Source organism: Simochromis diagramma, unplaced genomic scaffold (assembly GCF_900408965.1).
Source record: "Simochromis diagramma unplaced genomic scaffold, fSimDia1.1 OVJJ01000685.1, whole genome shotgun sequence".
Lineage (NCBI taxonomy): Eukaryota > Metazoa > Chordata > Actinopteri > Cichliformes > Cichlidae > Simochromis > Simochromis diagramma.
Window position 1 is genome coordinate 8,401,629 of NW_024387477.1, and position 23,467 is coordinate 8,425,095.

A 23,467-nucleotide genomic window follows, 5' to 3' on the forward strand; every position below is an offset into this window, starting at 1 on the left:
GTCAAAGAGACTTAGTTTTGGTATTAACAGGCAGCAGATAGATGGCTGTGTTGGTTAGAGGCCAGCCATGTTTAGCCTTCAAGATGGCCAACCCAACCCCTCCCACCAGCCTTCATAACCAACATTTCAGCATGTTTCCAATTACGGCACTGTGATCTTTTCATTACAAATTACAAACCCTTGAGCAAACATTTTTTGTCGAATAAAAAGTCAAGGTCTAATCATTTTCAAAATGAAAGCAAAAACAGCTGCTGAAGTTTAATTAGGAACATGACCTTACACCAGCGGCAATGTGTGTATGTTGGTGTGTGTTTAAGAGTAATAAGCACACCAGTACACATGTAAGAATACATGCTGCATGTGGGTTGACTTATGAGTCGAAAACCTGCATTTCTATGGAAATGCTTCATCCTTATCCAAGGCTCATGTTAAAAAATTTTAACACAGTTTCTCTCATACACACATACACTCACTCACACACGTGTCACTTTAAAAAGCTCAGTGTAAAACCACAAAAATGAATCTTGGGACAAAATGAAGCTTGCCAATCTCAACTCGCTTATAATACTAAACAGTGCTTGGCTAAGTCTAGCAAGTCAGTAACAGGGCATAGGTTCATTTTTGCATAGTGTAATGCTATGTAAAAATGCCCAAAACATACCTTTGTATGGAGAAATTTTCTCTTCATCTTTAGCTCTGCAAGCCAACTCTAAGAAATCCTCAATCAGATCCAGAGAGATGAGAGACTGACTGAACACCAACCTAAAGACAAACACAGAGACACGCCTTGCAATGACACTGCAAACTGACAAAGGCTACGCTTGCACACAGTACAAACACACTTACACTTTGTCCTCTACTTCCTCAGCCATGCGCAGGATCTCAAAAAGCAGCATTATCTTCCCTGAGTGCTCCAGGATCTCAGCGTCAGCCTCCGTGACAAACTCCTTGTGCCAGTCAGCAGTGGGACTTCCTGGTGCAGAGCCAGAGGGCCGAGCTGTTTATAATACAGAGTTACAGGTTAGCCTACATGCATCTGACAACAACAAGCCTGTAACAGACACTAAGCTTCCAAAGCTGAGGCCCACTATTACATGGTTGTCTATTGTGTTACAGCAGTTAAGTGTGTGAAAATTATTCTTTTTATTTTGTTTTAATATGTCTGTAAACTCAACCAAGCACTTAATACGTGGATACTATTAGTGATTCCAAACTCAAGCTTCTACTGCCACTGCTAGATCTGCATATGCAAAATTTCTTTTTTTGCATAACACAATGATGCCAATATCATGCTGATCATTTTGATTTGATACATTTTGACTAAGTGATTAGTGGACCTGGGTAGTAGATGATCATCCTAACATTTCTGGCACTGTCATAATTTTGTCCCAGACCATCTTCCATTACATGACAGTTACTGCTACCTTTAAACAGCTCTCTCAGTATTATGCAGTACAACTGCTGGTGCATGATATAGTGTACCTTTGGAGTCACGGCCAGTCCCACACGTGTACAAAATCAAGCACTTAACCATGCAGTCTGCCTTTACCAACATTTATGAAAGAACAAGTCCTTCTGAAGAACGTGGTACTGTAATAGGATGCCACCAACGCAACGTGATTTTCCCCCCCCCCATTTTCCACGATTAGCTGTAAGTGGTGTTACTGCAAAGTGGAAGTGTTTAGGAACCACAGCAAGTCATCCACAAAGCAGCAGACCACAAAATGCTACAGAGCCGGGTCACCGAGCGCTGAGCCACACAGAAGTCGCCAAGACTCGCACTTAAAACCTGTAGAGTTCCAAAACTCCTCTGGCATTAACCTCAGCACAGAAACTGCCTCATTTCACAGGTTTCTATGGCCGAGCATCTACAGTAGGTGTGATGTATAGATGGCTCTGTACTTTGATCCATATACTGTATCTCCATGAATCTTTGACTTTAAAGGAAACAGAAGATTTTAGACTCACTCAAACCCACAAGTAGCTGCTCATCCCTACCAACCAGTAAAGTTCCAGTTTACATCCAGGTATTTTCAGGTGTGACCCTTTAGGTATAAAAGGTCATCACTTTTTCCATGTCATTCTATTAGGCCTTTAATTAAAACTTTTGCTTAATTAGCGTATTGATTTTTTTTCTTAATAGACATAAAAATTCTCACATTATAGCTAAAAATGTGTTTAAAGACTTTGAATCGAATCATCCTGGATTAAAGTGAGAAATCAAAACATCTATGGAGACATCGGGTTCATGAGAATGGGATGGAAATGCGTGCATTTCATATTTGTTTATACTGAGAGGCGCACTCATCAACAGCTTCTGCCTGTAGCAGCAGCTGGATGTGAAGCCTCCTAATTTCTAAATAAAACAGAAGGATATCACAATATAATCATCATTCCTCAGTATGTGGGAATGAATAAGGACAAGGGCAAATGGATCAGCTCGGAGCCTGTTATACTTCAGCATAAAATAAAAAGGCTGCAATAGGGGCTTTTTTTTCCCTTTTTTTTTTTTTTTTTTTACCTAGGCTCACAGACAAGCAGGTAGTGTGCTTGGTTCCCTGAGGTCAGTTCTGATAAAACAGATTCCCCTCTCACTAACTAATTACTTAGAGAGTAGGAAGGACTGAATCAGAGCCTGAAATGTTATATAGATTTCCAACCATGCAGTACAGTTCATGACCCTCTTAAACCCAGCCAACCAATCGTAGTCCCCTCTGTGTGTTATTGCACACTCACGTTCCTCTACAGACTCCGCTCTGTTTCGGCCCTCGCCGTTCCTGCCACGAGAGCTGGTGTTCCACTCTTTGATGACCTCAACATCATCACTGTCCGAATCGTCAGATCCCTTCTTTTTCCCTTTTCCCTGCTTCTTTTTCCTATTAGCCAGGAGGCACAGCGAGACTGGGTTAGCAAGAGTAAGATGCCGAGTAGAAAAGCAGTTTAATTATGTCATATCTGTATAAAGAAATAAATAACAAACAAACATGACTTTACTTTTTGATCTTCTCATCTTCGGAGGTCAGACTCATTGAGGATTCTTCTGTTTCTGAAGCGATGAAGTCGTCCATGCTGTCCTCGTCAAAGAAACCCTGCGGGAAAGTACACTTGTGTGAGACTCAACTGTGCAGCAATGCAGGTCAGCTGTACGCAGGGCTCGATCTTGGGCAGCAGAAACGATGCATAAGGGGAAAAGTTTTGCTTCAGTAGCAGTATGTGGTGTTCTTGCTCGAAGCGTGACCTGTCAGCAATGTGTTTCTATTGTTTTGCTACAGTGTGCGCAATTTGTGGGAATGTATTTCTAGTTTTTCAGTCAGTGTTTGCTGTGGTTTAGTCTCGTCTTCCCCAGCCCTACCCTGTTTTCTTTACTGATGTAGTCCAGCTGAAGGCACCAGGGATGGGTCCAGATTCTGCTGAGCATCTGGAAATCCTGGAAGAGTTTGGTCCCCGCGCGGCCCCGGCTCCCCTCCACAGCATTCCCCACACCTGCATGCAAGGGAAAGAATATGAGGGAGAAGATGGATGTGTTTGCGCATTACGTACCTGACAGCATGCTCTTAAACCTTTTATACATACAGACGATAAGAACAGGAGCAACTGAGTTTAACTCTCTGTAATCTTTCAAAAAGAGGAAACCTGACAAACTGACAGACAGCTAAACTTAACTAAGAAATTTCTGAGAACACCAATCATAATTTAGTTTTCATTTTAAGGATCACAAACCACTCTTTCAAACTACATATGATCCATTAAGAGCTTTAAATTTACATGTTTTCACAGCCCATCATCAAACAATGTAAAACAATAAATAAACTCTTGTTTTTAATAATTAAAAAAAAATATTTTGGTCATGAGAGATTGTTAGAAACACAATTCACACCTTTGTCAGTATTAAGCCTTTAAGCTGTAACCACACAGGGTTGAATGGAAGGAGAAGTAAGAGTGGCAGTCCATGGTGGTTCAAAATCTCCCATCTGCACTGACACTGTACTGCCTCTTCCTTGGATCTTATCCCTCCTTCTGAAACCTCAACATTATCATTCGCTTCTTTTTTCACATCTTCCTCTACCTTTTCCACCACTACTCCCTCTCTCCCTTGTATCCACTTCATCATCTTCCTTCCACACCCCGTGCCTCAACTCCACTGTCTAAAACGTGCATAAGTCTTTTAGTCGGAATAATTAAACAGTTTGTTACTGTCAGCAGATTAAACATGCATTTCTCCCCAGTAAATGAACTGCTCACAACTAGCCAGCCATAACAACAAATGAGCTTTGACTAACCAGTTTTGGACTCCACAGTAAACAGATATGGAAGCTTCACACAGCTGAGGTAAACAGTAATTTGACAGTTAATACAGATTAATGCTGGCCGGAGTGTCAGAGGGGGATATAGCAAAATATTTAATTGGTACTCAGAGGTTGTTGTTTTTTGTTTTTTTTTTTTCATAGTGAACAAGCTCTAAGCAATCTCAACTCATCTTAAAAAGGATTCAACTCTTAATTTTAAACCTACACACAACACTGAAAAAACAACAAAGCAAAAGGTCTGTGAAGGTTCTCAGTCATCCAGGTCATCGTAGTCTAAGAAGCTTGGAAAGAAAAGCGTCTGGACTTCTTTAGGTTGCTTGAAGACATTTCACCTCTCATCCGAGAAGCTTCTTCAGTTCTAGGAACTGAATTCAAGAACTGAAGAACCTTCTCGGATGAGAGGTGAAACGTCTTCAAGCAACCTAAAGAAGTCCAGACGCTTTTCTTTCCAAGCTTCTTAGACAACAAAGCAAAAACAGCATTTGGAGTGAGACTCACATTTGAGCTCTAATTTTATCAATTATCCTCAAGATGCTTTTAAAAGTTGATTAGAGGTCAGCGCTCCACCCATCAGGCCTTTATAGTAAGAGTAGCGAGGGGGAAGTCGCTCCTGTCTAAAAGACACATGACAGCCTGCTGGGAGTTTGCCAAAAGGAACCTTAATGACTTTCATACAGTTAGAAGAAATATCGTCTTGTCTGACAAAACAAAGATTGAATTATTTGGTCACGATATCCAACAGCATGTATCGTGGAAACCACAATTCAGGAATGCCTCGTTGACACTGTTGTTACAGGTCAACACAGCGGTGGCTGACTGTGACAGTTTTTCTGTTACATAATGTGGGAGATTAGCTGGACAGACGCATAGAAAAAATGGATTTAAAAAAAAAAAAAAAAAAAGTCTAACTTTACTCTGAGATCCTGAGAGCTCTAAAGTGTCCACGTCAACAAGATAATGACCTAGAAGGTGCTGCCAGATAGATACAAAAGTGGCTTGGGTTGAGCTCTAAAAATGTTTTCCAGAAACAATTCTGTTTTTGAACAGTTATGAAAAAGATTATCATCAGGACTATTGTGCTGCATTAGTTATTAATCTTTGACTTCTCTTCCACAGGCTGTATTTTATCTTGTCTTCCTCCCCTCAACCCCAACTGGTTATAGCAGACGGCTGCCCCACCCTAAGCTTGATTCTGCCAGAGGTTTTTCCTTCCCACTATTGTCAAGTGCTTGCGCATAGGGGGGGTCGTCTGATTGTTGGAGTGTTTTCTCAATTATTTTAAGGTGCTTATCTTACAATATCAAGCTCCTCGAGTTGACTATTGCCGACATTTGGTACTATATGAATTAAATTTAACTCTTTTATTTGCTCTCGTCATCTTATAGCATCATGTTTCCCCCTCTAATTCCTAAAAGGGCAAACTCCTTCACCATTTAGATCAAACTGAGCCAAGATGATAAAAATCCCCTCTGAGAGCTAGAGAGTACAGACATCAACGAAATACTCAACAAAGCATGTCCGGAGAGACCTGAAAATGGCTGTGCACATTATCGGCACATCAAACCTGGTTGAGTTTTTTACATTTTTCTGCCAAGAAGGATGGGAGATCACTTTTAATAAGATTTGAGGATGGCTCAGCTGCCAAGACTTCCTTCAACAACAAAGTACAAATGCAAAGGTCGGAATACTTGCAAATTAGCCATTTCATTATTTTTCTTACATTTACACAATACCCAAAGACCTGTTTTTGTTTGAATACGGTTGAGTATTGTGTGCAGACAGACAAGAAAATAAAATAAATTCGATCCATTTTAGATTAGTCTGAAAATGTGGAAAACGTGCAACGGCCTGAAAACTTTGCTTGATTTTGACTGTGCATTTACAAAGTAATTATACAGACAAAACTAAAACCAAGCAATAAGTGCAAATCATTCTTCTCAAGGAATGAACACTGAAACCACAAAAACACAATAAAGCCGATGATTAATAGCTAATTCTTAGCCTTATAATCTGCTCCATCAGCTGCTTCCTAGAGCAAAAAGCAGTCGCTAAAACACTAACGTACCTATTCAGGATGCTGACCTGCACTGACCCCAAGATATCAGAAGTTAGTTTAAGTTTTACATAAGCGGTGGAATTAAAGGAGAGAATATTTATGGCTATTCCCACCACAACCCGTGGTGGTCTTTAGTCTGAAGACACCACTTTAAAACACTAAATCCTCTGTCACAACATCAGCGCTGTGCACTGTGGACAACCCAGCCTAATGAGCCACAACACATACCAACAATCCCTCCAAACACTCCTGTTCTTAAATACCAGCCCTCCTGTTCTTTGCTTTTGGTGTAAAACCTCTGGCCCCTTCTCCCTAGAAATTTCTTTCCCTTCCCTTTATGCCCCACACCCTCTGTTCCCTCACTCCCAGAGCTCTTCATTAGGGAGACGTGGGAAACTGGGCTTAAACCCTGCCTGCGGCACTGTGCCAGCTGCCACTCTTACACACACACACACACACACACACACACACACACACACACACACACACTCAGAGGAAAAGTTCACTAAATGACTTAACAATGCGCCACCAGAAAGACCCTCCATTTATCTAAAAACCTTGTCTGAGCAAATCCAGTAAGGAGAGCACTTTCAAGAGAAACAGAACTCCCGCAGTAGGATTTAACCTAGTCCTAGCCTATACATGTTTTCCAGTCGAATTCCCTAATTTTGTTTTCGTCTAAGCGTGGTCTAAATCTTTGTATGAGCAATCAGATCAGACTTGTCACTGGGAAAGCACTGCTAGCAGCCACAAGAGTCCCTGCTGTTTATAACCCCCAAAGATCCAAATAGTTTAAAGCAGTGGTTGTCAAACTGCACCATGGGCCCACACTGGTGAGGCAGAGAGCCACTGCAGCAGGGCGTGAATAACCATGGGAAAAATATGGGGAGTTAAATTAACACAATTTTAGTACCAAAGAGTTTTCCTCTAGTTGGGACTAAAACTTAGGGTTGTTGAACATCAACAAAGCAAAAAACAAACTGCACTAAAGCTTGGTTCTCACCTGTGAAGTGCTCCAGGTAGTATCTGTAAAGTTTAGCCTGGATTGGAGTCATTCTGACTGACAACACATACTCATGCTTGGGAGGTAGGAACTTGGTGAGTGCAGTGTAATCTTTTCTCTGTAGGAAAAGCAAATGCATTATTTAAGCAGGAAGTCAAAGGAGGCCTGAGAGAATCATTTCAAACACAAAAATGTTTTTTTAAATATATACCTGGACGCATCCAGCAAGCATCTCATAAAGAATGTGAGCTCTTTTCTTCATGACCCGGACATCTTGTAGGGTGGAGTCGGCACACTGACCGTTCTGGATGGGGTTAATAAAGCGGTTCCTAAACTCCTTAACTGAACCAAGCAGGTTTTCCTTAATGAAGTTCACCATGCAGTGGTCTGGTAAGGAGACAAAAGTCAGAAAAGTTATTTTTAAAAAGTAAACAAAAATCATCCATATAAATGATTCACATGGATGATAGCAGGAAGTCTCACATTCAATAAGGTTATTTTGCAGCGGCGTTCCAGTCAGCACAATCCTCCTCCTCGTCCTGATAGAGTTCATTGCTTTGGACACAGCAGAGGCCTCATTCTTCAAGATGTGGCCTTCATCACAGATCACCAAGTCTGGCCCTAGTAAAAATGAACACAAGGATAATTTTAATGCAGCCAATTTCAGATCAGGTCACACCGCTGGAATGGCACGCACATCGAAAAAAAAAAGGGGTTTACCAGTAACAGGCTCAGATGTAAACAAAAGAAAATGAAAACAGTTTGGCTAATTTGGTACATGTGGCCACATTAGAACAGCTAACGTGCAAAAAACAACCCCAGGACTGAGTCTACATTCAGCCAGAGATTTACTCACTTAAAGTGAATGTTTGTTTTAGCTTATATCAGTTTAAAAAAGGATCATTTGGACCACAAGATTGATTTTTAGGAGCACCGAAAGATAACCTAAGTCCATAACATGTAACGTAAAAATCACTCTACCTGGATCTACTAGAGTCTTCTGAAAAGTCTCTTTGAGCTTCTTGCTCTTGATGTTCCTGCCCTGCGTCAGGTTTCGGTACATTTCGTAGCCCATGATCATAACGCCGCCCATCTCCTGCCATCGCTGAAGGGCGTACGCTCGCTCCTGTGGCCTCTTCACTGTGGCCAGCTCAGTTACCTGTTGAGCACACCAAAGGTAAATATGCTAAGCAACGCACTGGAAACAGAAAAGGCTTGAAAGGTCACAAGGTCAACCCATTACCTCTAAACTCTCTTCATCCTTCATTCCTTCTTGCCACTTTTCAAATTCATTGAGCCAGTTCAGGACAGTGTTCAGGGGGCAAACCACCAGTGCTGTGCTGAAATCGAGCTTCTCACAAAGCAGCAACGTGTGAAGAAATGTCACCACCTACAGGACAAAACGAGTCAAATGTTGCACCAACAGCACAGAGCTTAGGAACATTTTTATCAGACTGCCTTTTAATATAAGCACTGATTTTGACACCTGCTTCTCTGTGCTGTTCTAATGTTCCACAGGAGGTCATTTCTGTAAGTTTGGGGCAGCTAAAAACATTGCATTACACAACTGGTGTAGTTTGCACAAGAGTGAAAATGAACAGACAATATAAGGCAAGTAACTCACTTGCAGAGTCTTTCCCAGGCCCATACAGTGGGCAAGGATGCAGCCAGAGCCAGAAGACTTCTCAATTTTTTTCACCGATTCACAACAGCAGTCCCACATAAACTGCACTCCTGACACGGACACAAAACACACACGATAGGAAACATCAGTGCCAAGCACCTCAGGCTTGCTTTGCTTTTTTTTTTTTCTCCAGCTCCTACCGGTTCAAAATTCTTTGTGCATTGTGTCCTTACCATCAACCTGGTGAGGTTTGAGCTTTGTCACCAGGTTCCTGTGCACCTGCACCAGAGGCTCTTTGGTTTCTTCGTCCTCGTCCAGCACCAGCTTGGTAGTGATGGGGCAGACAACCTGGGAAGACTCCTCCACCACAATCACCTGCAAAATGAAGAAGAGCCAAAAAGATTATTTTAATTCTAAAATCTGGAAATAACGTCTTAAGTAAAAGAAATATATCACTAATTCTTCCAGTATGTTAAATTTCTCACTTTGTATCTCCAACAAAATACCTCGCTCTTTTTATGTCTGTGTATGTGAAGGAAGCCCGTTTAGGCTAATGCATGGTCAATTTCACAAATTAAGAGAAAAATCCATCATGCACTTTTGGCAATTCTGACTAAACCATAGCGCATTTTATTCATTTTAATAAAAAAATAAAGTACTTACGGAAACACCCTGCTGCTCGTTACACTTTCATTTTCTAAAAATGTCCTTTAAATGTATTTAACAGCAGAGCTACCCCTGAATTATGAGCACATGGCTGACTTTTTACATGGGTCGTTAATATTGGCAAACAATGTAGCCACCACAACTGGCACTTTGTATGCTGGATACATACAGGCTGTTATGAAACCATGCTAACGCTAATGCTAACACAACCACCAATAATACAACAGGGAGATAATGGAGAACAAGAAACAAAAATGGAGACAGCTGTGAAGCATGCTGTGGTTCTGTGTGGCCCTCGTCTCCCCAACATCTGCTTCTCTCCAGTAAATGTTTGATTTGGACCAGCAGCCTCAACCCACTTACTGTTGGCAGTACTGCTCCCAGAGGCAGCCATCAGCGGACTGCTATGGGCTTCTTTTAGATGAAGGTTTAAAAGAAGAAGAAAAAAAAAAAAAAAAATGTGCCACTGCAGGCAAAAGAGGATGAGCAGAGTGGTTCAAAGGCCACAGCTGCCAGAGAGTCCTGGTACAAACACCAGGAACATTTTACATCATATGCAGGAGTTACAGGACAACAGGAAGCAGTCAGACTTTATTTAGCAGGACAATTTCTGCAAGTTTCATCTGACTGACGACCCCCCCCACCAAAAAAGAAGAGATTTAGTGGTTCTCAAATGTCATGCACCACAAAAAAAAAAAAGTCTACCCCATACACTATAGATCCCAATAACAAAAATGTTATCACAATTAAATTTGGGACTGGTCCACATGGCAGTTTAGCAAATCCCTTTATTGTAATTCTTATTTTCTCTACCAAAAAGAAAACAAAAAAACATATCCATTCGACTTGATTTCACTCTGGATTTTTCTTTATTCGTAGCCATTTACCACCCACAATGCAGCAGCATTCCCACCACTGAGAACCAACTCAAAATCAGCAGGATGAGTTCTAACCTACCAGCATTTGTGCCAAGTTTAAATTTGTAGTAATAGGGAGATTGGTCAGGAAATGTGTTATTGGCCTATTAAACATAAATTTGCATTGGCATACACACCAACCGTCAAAGTCCAGGATCCCTGTTAGTTTCACACCAGTGTATTTCACAAGCTAGTTGACAGCCCATCTTTTCACACTAACCTTTCTGAATCCTTGATTCATATATTTGTTTTATGGTAATTACTATAACTTCCAAAGCAGACTCTCCAACTGCTTGATCTGAAAAACTTAAGACACATGATTTAATTTAGCATAAAGTGCAAATAATGAAACGTACTGCTCATCATTAGATCCTCTAACAACTAATATTCACTGGAAACTCTTCATTTTCTTTCCACTTCCTACAACAGCTCAGGGCTTTGAATATCGAGTCTATACTCCTGATAACAGCCGCACATTTCATCTTTACCTCTCGAAGTTTCTCCCTGAGTGCCTCTCTCTCTGCTATGCGCTTCCTCCTCTCCTCCTCTTCTTTCAGAGCATCCCTCGTCTCCGTCCGCAGCTTGTCATCCTTCAGGATTTTGCGGATCTTCTTTCGGCCTTTGCGTCCTTCTCCATCTTGGTCCTCCCCGCCCTCCTCTCCACTCTGTGGAAATGAACATCAAGTTCAGCCCTCTGATGTTCAGCCCTTAGGCTACGATCAGTAGCTGAGCAGCCCCATGATTGGTTTGTGGCCTCAATAATCCCCACAACACACTCCAGGGTAAGTTGAAATAACATTTTAAGTGTCGTGCATGACTTGACTTGGTAAATTTCACGTGGATCCATTTCCTCTACCTAGTAATCCTACTATGAAAAAAGAAGCTTTGGGACAGTTTAGGAGCACCAAGTGCACTGCATTTAAAACACCTTCTCATTGCTTGAAGAAGAATCCTGAACTTTGATCCTGCGTCGCTTCTTCTTCTGAGCATAACTTCTCTGTTTTTCATCATCCTTCTTCTTCGCAGCTCTGCAGGAATAAAAAGAACAATACTAGATTTGTCCGGATCCACTGGCAGTGAAATAAGTCACCACCACTGGTTTGAGTTCTTTCTTCTCACCTGGTCTTTCGACGCTTGTCTTCATTGTCTGAGTCGCTAACCACCTCACTCTCGGCCGACTCTCCACTGGACTCTGACTTTTCAAAGTCTGAGTCTGCAGAGTCATCGCTGTCCACTGAAATGCAATTAAAAAAAAAAAAAAAAAAAAACCTGTCATCTAACAGCTTCTTCAAATATTTTAACCTCAAGTAGGACGTGGCACAGAGACTGAATTATAATTTCAGAACAAACCTTTCCGTCCTGACTTCTTCTTGCCCTTCTTCTTCTCTTTCCCAGCAGCCTTCTCCTCTCCTGATTCACCCTCACTCAGTGAGAGTTTATGACGAAGCAGTTTATGGCGTCTGCCACTCTTCTTCACTTCGACATCAGAGCCAGAGTCTTCTGTATCCTCATCATCTTCATGGAAAGAAAAAAATTGTTTTGAAAATGTTCATGAAGATGAGCATTATTAAAAAAATTAATTAAATAAAATCCTAGGATTATTTAACAAATTTCTACCTTGCTGCTCGTCTTCTTCATTTTCTTTTTTAACTTTCTTGGAGGACTTCTCCTCCTTTTCTGCCTCTTCATTGTCAGAGGAGCTCTCTGCTCCCGAGGAGTAGTTCGATTTTATTTGGGCAAGAAGCATTTTCTTTGCAATCCTGCAGGTAAAGAGAAATAAAATCATAAAAACCTGATTTTACAAAAACATTCTAGCCCCCCAAAAAATGAATAAACAAATAGAACATTTGTGTGGAACCTTGTAAAGTTAGTGCAATATAATATAAATCAGAGCATTCGAACACCAGTTTCTCCTTTGAGATTGTTTCAATGTAACAACTGAATACTACTTGTACTACGACATCATTATAAACGCTGCTAAAAATACTGATATACCAGTGTAGCCTTACAGACAGTGTCAATTATTTGAAATGAAAGAAGAACAATTTCCTAGCTGTTTTTGTTTGCAATTTACAAAAATGACAAATGCAGCTGTTCGATCTGCTAACGCTAAACCTCGCGTTTCACTGTTGGGACTGAATGATGTTGATACCCACTTGATGCCTAGTTGGAAGAATCAATTTCTTTTACAAGTACCTGTTCTCAGGATCGTCGTCATCATCGTCGTCACAAATCCCAGTAATTCCCTCTTTAGTGTCCACTTCATCTCCTGTACAAAACACCACACATTATAGCAAACCTCTCCGACATTTAAACAGATCAAAGACATTATCAATATAAAAAAAATTGCTAAATTAGAATGATTCCTTCACAATTTTCTTTTATATTGCCATGAACTTGTAGATGACATTAATAAGAATAAAGAGAGTAATCAAAATTATCGCATGTATATGGAAGTATAATACAGAGTTTGAACAGAAGTCAGGGCTAAATGTCGCAATTATTTAGGTTACTACAGCTGGACAGTTCCAGTAAGAAATAAATTGCTGATATGAATCATTCTGGCTGAGGAGATATAAACTGGAGATATCTTTAAGAGGAACTGCCTTGGGTCAAAACTGTTGGCTTTGATGGTAATAGCTCAAAAAGATGCTGTTGTTTCCACTGTGGTTAAAGATTAAATGTTAAAGTAGTTTTCCATACACACGTGTAGCTAACTGAAGGCCATGCAGGTCATTACAAGAAAAGTTTAAAACATCTCTGTCCTCCTGAAGCGCATTCATCAGCACATTTCATTTATTTAATTCATGTTATAAAACTTCCAGGTAGGGCTGCTCAATGAATCGAATTTTAATCTAAATTACGATCTGGGCTTTCAACGATCATTAAAAATGACCTCCCTCGTGCTTTACTCTCGCGCTGCTCCGTGTGGCAAATCGAGCGCACCTCTCTGTGTTTCGAACACGTTACGCGTCACAACAATTAAGAGGACCCGAGGGAAGCTCGGAAAGCTAAGCAGAAGTTATTTGGAGAGGAGAGTGACTGCCGTTGGTTGAAAAGAGAGGTAAAAAAAACCCTTCAGTGGTGTGAAAACATTATGGGTTCGCTGAGTCAGACGTGGATCAAGTAGACATAGTGTGTAAACTTTGCTACGGTGTCGTAGCTGCACCACAGAGCAACACTGCAAAGTTCACTAAGCATAAATGTTTACATTTTTCATTTATTTTTTATATTGCAAACATTTGCACTGTTATCAGTATTTGCACACTATTTTATATTATTTTTTGACAATCTTTAAAGCCATTATTCAACACATTGTTATTGTTAAATAAATATCGTCAAATAATCGAGATCTCAATTTCAGTGAAAATAATCGTGATTATCATTTCTGCCATAATCGAGCAGCCCTACTTCCAGGTGTACCTGACGATTGAATAAAGGCTGCATTGCCTGCCAAAACGTTATCCTCCACAATAGGTTTGATCTTTTGCTCGTCGCTATCCTCCCCAGAGGCACCTTCAGCCTCCTCTTCCTCCTCGTCCTCATCACTAGAGGTCAACTGTAGCTTTGAGGATGTTCCAGAGCCCTTTCCCTTGCACTTCTTTTCATAGGACCTCTTCGGCTTCGTCTCAGGTGAGTTTTTGCTTTCTTCTTTTGTGTCATCCTGCTTCTTTACACGGGTAGATCTCCTCCTCGCTACACGCGCTTTACTGTCCTTCTCCTCAGAGTCCGAGTCTGAGGAGTCTGAGCCGTTCCGTTTCTTCTTCTTGGAAGTCTTCTTACCTTTACTTGCTAGGTCTGAATCGGAGCTTCCAGACTTCCTTTTGCGTTTGGACAATTTCTCTGCGTCTTCTGTGGATGGCTTTAGTTTGCGTGAATGCTTTTTAGAATTGGCGCTTCCCTCATCAGTGCTGTCGCCTGCTGCGGCTTTTTCCATCAGTACATCAGGAACTTCATCCGAATCAGAGTCAGCTGTCTTTTTATCAGAAGCCTTGGCCTGTTTCTCGTCTTCCTTTTTAGTGCTCCTGGATTTCTTGGAAGACTTGACCTTGTCTTTGTGATCTTCCTCTGACTCTGAATCCGAGTCAGAGGACACATTCTTGTCCTTATTCTCAGTCTGCTTTCTCAAAGGAGTAGTCTTCACTCTGCTAGAGCGACGGCTGGGCGGTGGGCTCTTGGTTCCATCTACTTCATCAGAAGCAGCATTTTCTTCCTCCTCGCATTCTTGTTCAGACTTTTTTGACATCTCGCCGCCCTTTTCTTTGTTTTTGGACCTGGATGACCTTGACCCACGCGTTGTAACAACTGGGACAGGAGTCAGTTTCACTATAAGGTTCTTTACCTTGGGCTGGGGCTGAGTGTCTGCTGGGTTTCCATTAGACTGTGACTCTGCATCGGTGACCGAGGTTGTGTCAGCCTGTGACAGCATTGTAGAATCTGCAAGACTCTCCACCATCTGAAAAAGCTCTTCAGGAACCGAAGGCGGCACAGACATAATATCATGATCTAAGGACATTTCACCAGCAGACACCAGCCCATCTTCACAAACTTCTTTTTTAACTGTCCTTTCGGTTGCGTCAGTTTCTGTTTGGTGCTCTTTCATTTCACTCTGTTCTGACACCTGATCTTTTACCACATCCTGCTCCTGAAGCGTCTCCTCATCCGCCTCTTTAGGTGGATCGCTCTCACACACCGAATCTGCAGTGTTGTCCATGGTATCATTTTCTGCAACTGCCTCAACATTAGTGCTTTTTCTAACAACGTGCTGGCCTTCATTGCCATTCTGCAAGTCCATGTTTCTAAACTCAGGCTCCAAAGCCTCCTCTAAAGCACTGTGAGCTTTTCTCAAATCAGAAAGCACGGCCTTAAAGGCTTTCAAATGCCGATACCTGATAGATCTATCTCCCTGGTCCTCGGCATCCTGTTGAATGAACTGAATGAAAGTATTGTTCAACCCAGTTGTAGTTTCAACAAGCTTTTTTGCTTTCTTTACAAGTTCTTTTGGTATGTGCAGTTTTCTGTAGGAGAATGTCATGGTCCCCGAGTCTTCTGTGTGTTCTTTTCCATTGACGACTGCTTTGTGCTCTTTGGCTGCTTTGTTCTTATGCTTCTTGCTCTCACGTTCCTCCGTCTTCTCCGTTTTCTTTTGCTTAAGCTGCTGTTTCTCCATGATGCGACTGCATTTGGAGACCAGATCCTGGAGGGGCTCGGATCTGCAGACATAACAGTGCCACTTTGAGTTCTCATCAGTAATGCCTGACAGCTCCTTCCTGCCCAGGTTGCGCAGAATGCACTTCTTGCAAAAGGCGTTGTTGCAGTAGTCACAGCAGATGAGTTTGCCGCCTTCAGCACACCACCTGGAGAAAAAATATTTAACATGGTTTGAGGGCAAATAGCAAATGAGGTCCTCAAAAACTCCTCCAAACATTACTTTAAAAGAAATTCACTGTTTTATTAGTGTATTGTACCTGCACTGCTCATCCATCCCATCAGAGTCTCTGCTGATGTCATCACTTGTATAGTATTTGTAGCATGACTGGAGGAAGAGGAAAGAAGGTAAATATAAAAAAAAAAAAAAAAATAGTGAAAATGGTAGAACTTGTAATAATATGATGAAAATATGTGAAATGTCCATCTCAGAGTCTCTACCTTGCAAATAAGTACTTTGAGCACAGGATGAACAAACACAGAGTTACGCTGGAACTGGTTCACTTGTTTTCCACAGGCAGTGCAGTTTACCTTCTTCTGCAGGGCATCATCTACAGCAAGAAGGAAGAAAAAAAACATCACTTTCACAATCCACTTCATTTACTTTAAAATCTTATCCAGGTTCACTTTCAACAGTCAACATGACAAATCTGTCTCTCCCCCCCACGCACGTTAAAAAAAGTCAGCATTCTTTTAGCGGCTGTCCAAGCATATATTAATGTTTTCCTCTGTCTGAGAGAATGACACAATTCCAATGCCCTCACCCTTACTTTAAAAGTTTAGTTGCCTCTAACCAGTTAAATTACTGTCTCCAGTTATTTAAATGCAAGCTAGGCAGATCTCATGGTAGTTTGAGGTCACGTGCCTGCACTCTGTGGACTGCAGCTGGCAACAGGAGAATCAGGTCTACTGTTGCCAGCTGCACTTTTGGAGTACGAGTCAATCCACTAGACGAGGAACTCACTGAAGGAGCAGCTGATTCCTATTACCTTATTTATTGTCACAATGTACGTTTACTTTTACACCTCTTTTTGTACCACACCTGCAAAAAACCAGATTTTATTCTGTAAGAAAAACTGTAAACACACATTTTTAATCAGAAATATAATTACCTGTTTTTTTCTGTTTGAAATCCACTCTGAGCTTCATAGCACCTTTGTTTTCATTCCCAGCTGGCCTCATCACTAAAGTGCCTGAAGAACAAAACAGCTCTGTTTGCAACCCAGACATCCACGACATCTTGAATAAAAATTCAGAAATACCTTCGTACAGTTCATACCTTTAGAAACACTCCCCGTGTTATTGTCTGAAGGATTGTCAGAAGTGGCACCTTCACTTTCGGCCGAGGACTCGGATCCATTCTGGTCCGTGTGCTTAGCTACAGAGGTGGGCTTCCTGCAATAAGTCAGGGAATCAACTTTAACATTTCAATCTGCATCATCTCTGCGAGCTATTTTGACCGCATACAAGTGCATAAGCAACAACAAAAGGCTGACACATTTAAGAAATCTGCTCCGCACCTCTTGTTGCGAGAAGAGGAGGGCTTCATAGTTTCTGCTGAGCTACCAGGCTGGCAACGATATAAAATGTGTTTTAATTGCTTGAGAATGAACAAGTTTCAAACATTTAAAAAGTCTAAAACAAACAAGTGGTGAACTTACCTCCTCTTCCTTTTCCGCCATTTGGTCTAGGTGTGATTCTGAAGCAGCCAGACTCATTTTACCTGAAAAAACATTTACAAAAAAAAGTTTGCATTCTGGTACCATATTACATCTGACAGAACAGTCAGAAACTAGAGGAAAAAACACATTTAAAAAAGTACAGCTACATGCATTTACTGTATGAATCTATGTTCACATTCTGCATTTAAACTGAGCTTTTGTCTTTAATTTCAATCTAAACAGTTCATATCTTCTATTGTACCATGGTGCTCTGCTCTGTATAAAGCCCAAGGCTACGTCCACACGTACACGGGTATTTTTGAAAACGGAGATTTTCCGTTTTTGTTTTAAAAAATAATCCCGTCCACACGTAAACGCAGAAATGAAGGAAAACGCTGCTAGGAACATGCCAAAGCAACAGGTGGCGATATATTCCTAACCGTGTAGAAATGTTGGCCAATCAGAAGTCTAGAAGCCTCGGTGGGAAATAGTAAACAAGGATGGGGCATAGAAGCAGAACAGTTGTATGTGTGGAGGGACAGTAACTGTGTGTATATGTAAACATTTAAACACTGCAGAGAGTACAATTAACAGTATTGTAGAAATTCATTTCACCGAAACAATAACGTGGTGCACAGTGTGATGTCAAAAAAGGCGCACACCTTTGATGCTGCGTTTTTCTCGTCCACACCTAAATGCAAAAACGGAGTTTTCAAAAAAATCCACCCTAGCCGGAGTTTTTAAAAATCTGCGTTTTCAGTGACTGAAAACGCCGTTTACGTGTGGACGAAAGGTGCAAACGCATAGAAAAATCTGCGTTTTCAAAAATACCCGGGTACGTGTGGACGTAGCCCAAGACCAACAGCATATCACTACTATAAATATAGAATAACAAGAATATCAACAGCAGCAGACAAAATTATGATACAAAAGACAAACACATTAAATTTTTCTTTAAGGTAAGGTGTCCAGCCCATTGGATGGCTTCGGAAAATGTAAAGGAGGGCAAGAATTTTGGACTTCGATTCTGACGTTCCTGCTTAAGGTGACAAAAAAAGAAATAACTAAATGTTTTTGCCTCCGTCCCAATTTTATAGCTATTGAGAGTTATATCTTGAATAAACTGAAGTTAATTGCATTGTGGTGCTCAAAGTGCCAAAACACCAAAATATGGTCTGTTTACTTCTTTTTTTTCCCTCCTTTTTTTAAGGATAGTCCCACTCCTTGTTTTATAGTAGTTACTATTTCTTTTTTTCCCCCCCACTGTGCATCTACTATGATGAGAGGCTCCAGCTCTTCACACTGTGACAGGATGTACTCTTTCATGTCCTTCAGGTGAAATGTAACGGTTGCTAGGTCTATGCTTTCTGTGGTTGGCGGATGTAGACAAGTACAAGAGAAAAAAAAATAGTTCCCACATAAAGCCACTCGCAACAGAGCTTTTCTTTTAATAACTATGGGGTTATTCTTCATGAGTGTATTGAGTGAGGCTTTAAGAAAGGGGAAAGTGGCATTTAGCTTTATGATATTCAGAAAAGGGCCGATGTCTCCAAAAGTGCGCAACTCAGACCAAAACAATCTGTATTTGTTTGATAGGCCAACTGTTTCTCTAACGGCGATTTTATTTATATATTATTTCCAGTACACCACAGCATGAAAACAAAGCTATGCCAACATTTATGTGCACAGTCTTCCGTAAACAAACTCCGACAAAACTGAACTAAATGCAGCTAAATGAGCTCCTGATGACAACAAAAGCCAAACCGCAGGTTTTGCGAGTCCGCACAATCACGTAATTAAATATACCGCTGTGACCTACATGTTTTATAGGCACATCTTTGGAGCATGCCGCTCTGCAGACAGAGCCGCTGCTGTTTATTTTGCCCCTTTTGCGTCATCATAACGTGCTGATTAGATGCTACGAGATGTGGTGAACAATCACCCGGGCTTGCTAGCAGCAGCCGGCCGTACGATTCTTACTCAGTTCTTCCGCGGGAGAAAGAAAAGAGCCCACCTATCTGTATTTGCAGCTTCTTTATCCTCACCGAAGTCTTTCCGGGTTTTGACAAGTCACAAAGTGTCGACTATCAGGGATGCCAAGTTCAGCTCTGGTAATATTAGCCCGTTTACTATTGGTACAGAACTACTTCTTTTCACTGCCCCCGTGTTGCCCTGGCAACCTTGCAGTCTCGGCCGTTCACACAAGCTCCAGTGCATGGGCATGCACCGCTGCATGCACAGGCCTTTTTCTCCCTGTGACGATGCCATGACACCAACCAGCGCGCTACCCGCCGACTGGCACTGCCTCGTATAGCATCCCGGCTAGCAACATTTAGCTGGCTCCAATTAACACAACGAAAACTACCACTCAATAAAAAAAAAAAATCAATCACATTTAGGATTTTGATCACTTTGACAAACATCCATGTATGCGCATGTGTGCGTCTGAATAAGCGTGTGCGCGAACTTGAGCATTACCGGCCGCGCAGCTAACGGCTGCAACCAAGTTAGCCTAGCTTGCTAACTAGCAAATAGGCTCCTATGGCCCGGCTCGCCGCTAGCGAAGGCAAGCACGGCAATCAATGCAAAACTGACTTGCCTAAACAAACAAGACAAGTGTTCGTACCTACTTCTCGCCGTCGTCATTTCTTGACTGACAAACACGGGTTTTGTCTTTGGCCCAGGCAGCCCAGCTCAGTCGAGCATACAGATTTTCACTAGTGTTAAAGCAAGAAGAAGCAAGAGAAAACCGAAACAACTCCGGTCAGTGGAGACAAAGCAGGGGGACCATCTTGCCGGATGGCTGTGGACGCAGTAAAATGGCGCATCTAGCCTCAATCCTGTGCGGATTCCTATTGGCTGACAGGCTCGTGAGCTTTGGCGCTCTGAATGGTCCAGGCTCTCCGGAGCTGATTGATCCTCCGAGCGAAAGCAAACATTTCCTCCATAAAAAAACAAGAGCGGCAGCTGCTTTTGCTGCTGCTCCTGGCTGGGTTGTCATTCCTGTTGAAGCCTATTTACTGATAAAGGTGTACAGCACACAATTTCTATACATCTTTCTCGAGGACGACAGTTCAAGTAAATAAACATGTAGGATCTAAATACACATACCATTGTAAACTTTTGGAAAGATAATATAAGGCATGTAGCTACAAAAAAGGTGGAAACCACTGTTTAATCTTCAGCAGTAGAACTGACAACTTATATATTATAAAGACATATGACACAATGTTAGAATGTGACAATGTACTAAGTTGAGCTTTACAAGCATCTAATGGTTTAAGTAAATAAACATGACTGTGTTGCACATTTGGTGCAGTCTGTCCTGTTTGACTGTTTAACCATTTATAACCAAGATTCATGCAGACCTTATGGACTCATTTTGAAATCTTGGCTGTAAAATCACTGAATAATTCTCATCTTTCAGGAACTACTTGAATGGTTGAGGAGCAAAGTATTGTGAAGTGCACGTGGTTGTTTTTGTTTCTGTGTTCAGACAGCAGCAGCTTGTGAATGCCTACTGCAATACACTGAATATCCTTAAAGCTGAGTTACTTAACAATACCTAAAGGTGGGGCCCTTTCTCAAAGGATGTCAGCCTCTCCGGTGCAAGGGCACAGCAATAACGAGTAGAAGTGTATAAATGTAAGCGTATTTAAACTGCAAAAAGGTGTGTGCTCGAGCTTCAGCATATATAAAAAAAACATCACACAATAAACCAAAAATGTTGCAGCTATCTCTCAGCTGCACTGGGTGTGATTGGTGGAGGCTGTGACTAATTCTACTAATTCGAGTATTTTTGGCTTACTGTTAATGAAAGCTAAACGCTGTATTAGTTGTAACTAAGTTTTAACTAAATAGTTTTAAATAAATAATAATTTAGTTAAAACGAATACAGTAATACACTACTACTGTGTCTAATAATGACATAATTGGAGAGAGGGGAGCAGGGTGTGTGTGTGTCTGTGTGCGTGGGTGAATAAGGGTGTGTGGGGGGGATTACTATACAGAGTAAAACTGACATTAGGGCTATTAGGAGTTTTCTCTATCAGTCACATTTTCCTCTTCCTAATGTGTGTGGGATTGGCTTAAGTTGAAATCTTGACTCAAAATATTTCCCGTGTGCCTACACATTACACACCACAGTCTGATATGTCACACATTAATGGCTAGACACTAATACTAATAAAAATACTAATAAATGTTAGTAATGCCACTTGCTACCACACGCAAACTCTGCTTGTACATTTAAAGTGCGATAAGTCAAAGTCCCAGTGGTGAAAGTAAAGGGCGCACCAAAGATGCAGTCTCTGTGGTAAAAATATACCTTAAGGTGTGAATATGGGGGGGTTAGGTTCTTGATTAAACTTTTCAGGAAAGGTAACTTCTTAGTAATCGATGGAGTTCAACTACTGGAACATGTAATAATCATCACGCCTTATTTGGTGCTTTCCCCCTGTGACGTGGTCATGGGTGAGTTGTATAAGTACCAACAGTAGTAAGACTATCTAGGGAATTTACCTTATTCTACTCAAGCTGACACTTCTAGCTCCGGAGCTCTTTGAAAGACATGAAGAACTTTGGTATTGAGTGTCTTACACTGTTGATGATAGCTGTGATGGTCTATGCAGCACCAATCAGCCCGTGTGAAGACAAAAGGCTGAAGCTGAAGCAAATTAGAGAACATGCCAACAAGACATTAAAAGATCATGTAAGTAAACTTTATGTTTCTCTGTTAGTACGCCATATATTCTTTGTTGATATACTGACATTTTTATCTAATTATCCTTGCAGCTGCCTGACTTCAATGTGCCTAAGATAGAAAAATGTGTGGTAAGTTGAAAATGTTTCATATTTTACTCTTCACGGTGTTCTTTGACCTCTATAACAGACAGCGGTTACCACGCGTTTGTTATGTTATGTCATTCAGTTTCATCTCCAGCATGTTGGGCACCGTTGCTTATCACTGTTTTCTCTTTGCAGGAAAAATTCTTCTGCTTAGCTGACAAGGCGCTGAACAAATCTCTGGAAAACAATTCAAATCAGAATCTGGCAACACTTGAGCATTCCCTGCGTGTGTACAGCAAGGTAAAGATGCATATTTCTTTCAATGCATTTGTATGGCAGTAATTCAAAAAACTGACTGTGTTTTAGTAATTAACACAGCAAATCGCTGATGTGGTGATAAAAGATTTGTGTGTGTGTGTGTGTGTGTGTTTAGTTCTGTCTTCAACTAAATTTAATGTTCGAAACATAACTGGTAAACCTGATTTTGTTGCAGGATGAAAACTGTCACCTGCACACGCTAAACCAATATAATATAAAAGACTTTCTGGAGAAAATTATCCATTGTGTTGACGTCGCCTTGAACAACAAGAGCATCATATGTCCACATCATATTAAATGAAGAGTTATCCCCAAGTTGATTGCAACTGTAAATATATTTATGGACTTATTTAATGACATATTTATTACTTTTTTCACGTTTTCTATTTATATACAAATAAATTAAAACAAAAAGGAGCACTTGTCATTACTTTCATTTTTACACCTATTGACATGTGTGTTTGTGTATTTATTACTCATTACTGCCATCAGTGTATAATGTTTATGGGATAATTATGAACTTCAGCCAGGCATGTTCATGACTTAGACGTGTGATCACTGGATTTATAGCCTATCTTTATCTCTTTATTTAAAATTAATGTGTGCATCAGTCGCATGCTTCTTACCAATATAAATGATTAAATTATTAAATGTTTTTTAAAACATGTCATTCATAAATAAACAAACAGGGCCTGCCTGAGTAGAGCGTAGGCTTCTATGTCTGCCTGAGAAAGCGGTCTGTTGATGGTGACCACTTCCCACGCAGGAAAGCAGAAACAGCCCATTTGTAGCACCTCATCCCTCTTTGAGCCACCTCTCTGTGGGGCAACCCCCGGTTCATTTACTGACACAAATACCAGACTTTCACAGTTTGAAAGTCAATAAATAGATGACAATGACTCGGCTATGTGACCCGTTT

General features: G+C 41.0%; 1 protein-coding gene across 4 annotated transcripts in view; it reads right to left on the bottom strand.

Annotated features, from left to right (window-relative positions):
• Positions 1-20,347, bottom strand: part of atrx (ATRX chromatin remodeler) — a 35,502-nt gene extending 15,155 nt beyond the window's left edge. Inside the window, exons 1-26 of one of the 4 annotated variants that reach the window (XM_040016529.1) lie at positions 20,073-20,347; positions 17,443-17,504; positions 17,302-17,351; positions 17,061-17,176; positions 16,894-16,974; positions 16,223-16,332; positions 16,042-16,109; positions 13,997-15,930; positions 12,770-12,842; positions 12,191-12,333; positions 11,924-12,088; positions 11,693-11,807; positions 11,502-11,601; positions 11,062-11,238; positions 9,224-9,365; positions 8,991-9,100; positions 8,610-8,756; positions 8,348-8,525; positions 7,850-7,987; positions 7,578-7,753; positions 7,367-7,484; positions 3,353-3,483; positions 2,995-3,089; positions 2,737-2,876; positions 847-997; positions 662-762 (exon numbers count right to left, since the gene is read on the bottom strand). In XM_040016529.1, coding sequence (XP_039872463.1) covers positions 662-762; positions 847-997; positions 2,737-2,876; positions 2,995-3,089; positions 3,353-3,483; positions 7,367-7,484; positions 7,578-7,753; positions 7,850-7,987; positions 8,348-8,525; positions 8,610-8,756; positions 8,991-9,100; positions 9,224-9,365; positions 11,062-11,238; positions 11,502-11,601; positions 11,693-11,807; positions 11,924-12,088; positions 12,191-12,333; positions 12,770-12,842; positions 13,997-15,930; positions 16,042-16,109; positions 16,223-16,332; positions 16,894-16,974; positions 17,061-17,176; positions 17,302-17,351; positions 17,443-17,504; positions 20,073-20,088 — 4,837 coding nt within the window. In that variant the 5' untranslated portion in view covers positions 20,089-20,347. Of the gene's footprint in view, positions 1-661; positions 763-846; positions 998-2,736; positions 2,877-2,994; positions 3,090-3,352; positions 3,484-7,366; positions 7,485-7,577; positions 7,754-7,849; positions 7,988-8,347; positions 8,526-8,609; positions 8,757-8,990; positions 9,101-9,223; positions 9,366-11,061; positions 11,239-11,501; positions 11,602-11,692; positions 11,808-11,923; positions 12,089-12,190; positions 12,334-12,769; positions 12,843-13,996; positions 15,931-16,041; positions 16,110-16,222; positions 16,333-16,893; positions 16,975-17,060; positions 17,177-17,301; positions 17,352-17,442; positions 17,505-19,456; positions 20,021-20,068 lie in introns of those variants that run through there. The other 3 variants (XM_040016530.1, XM_040016532.1, XM_040016531.1) reach the window with 3 other exon arrangements.
• Positions 20,348-23,467: the final 3,120 nt, after the last annotated feature.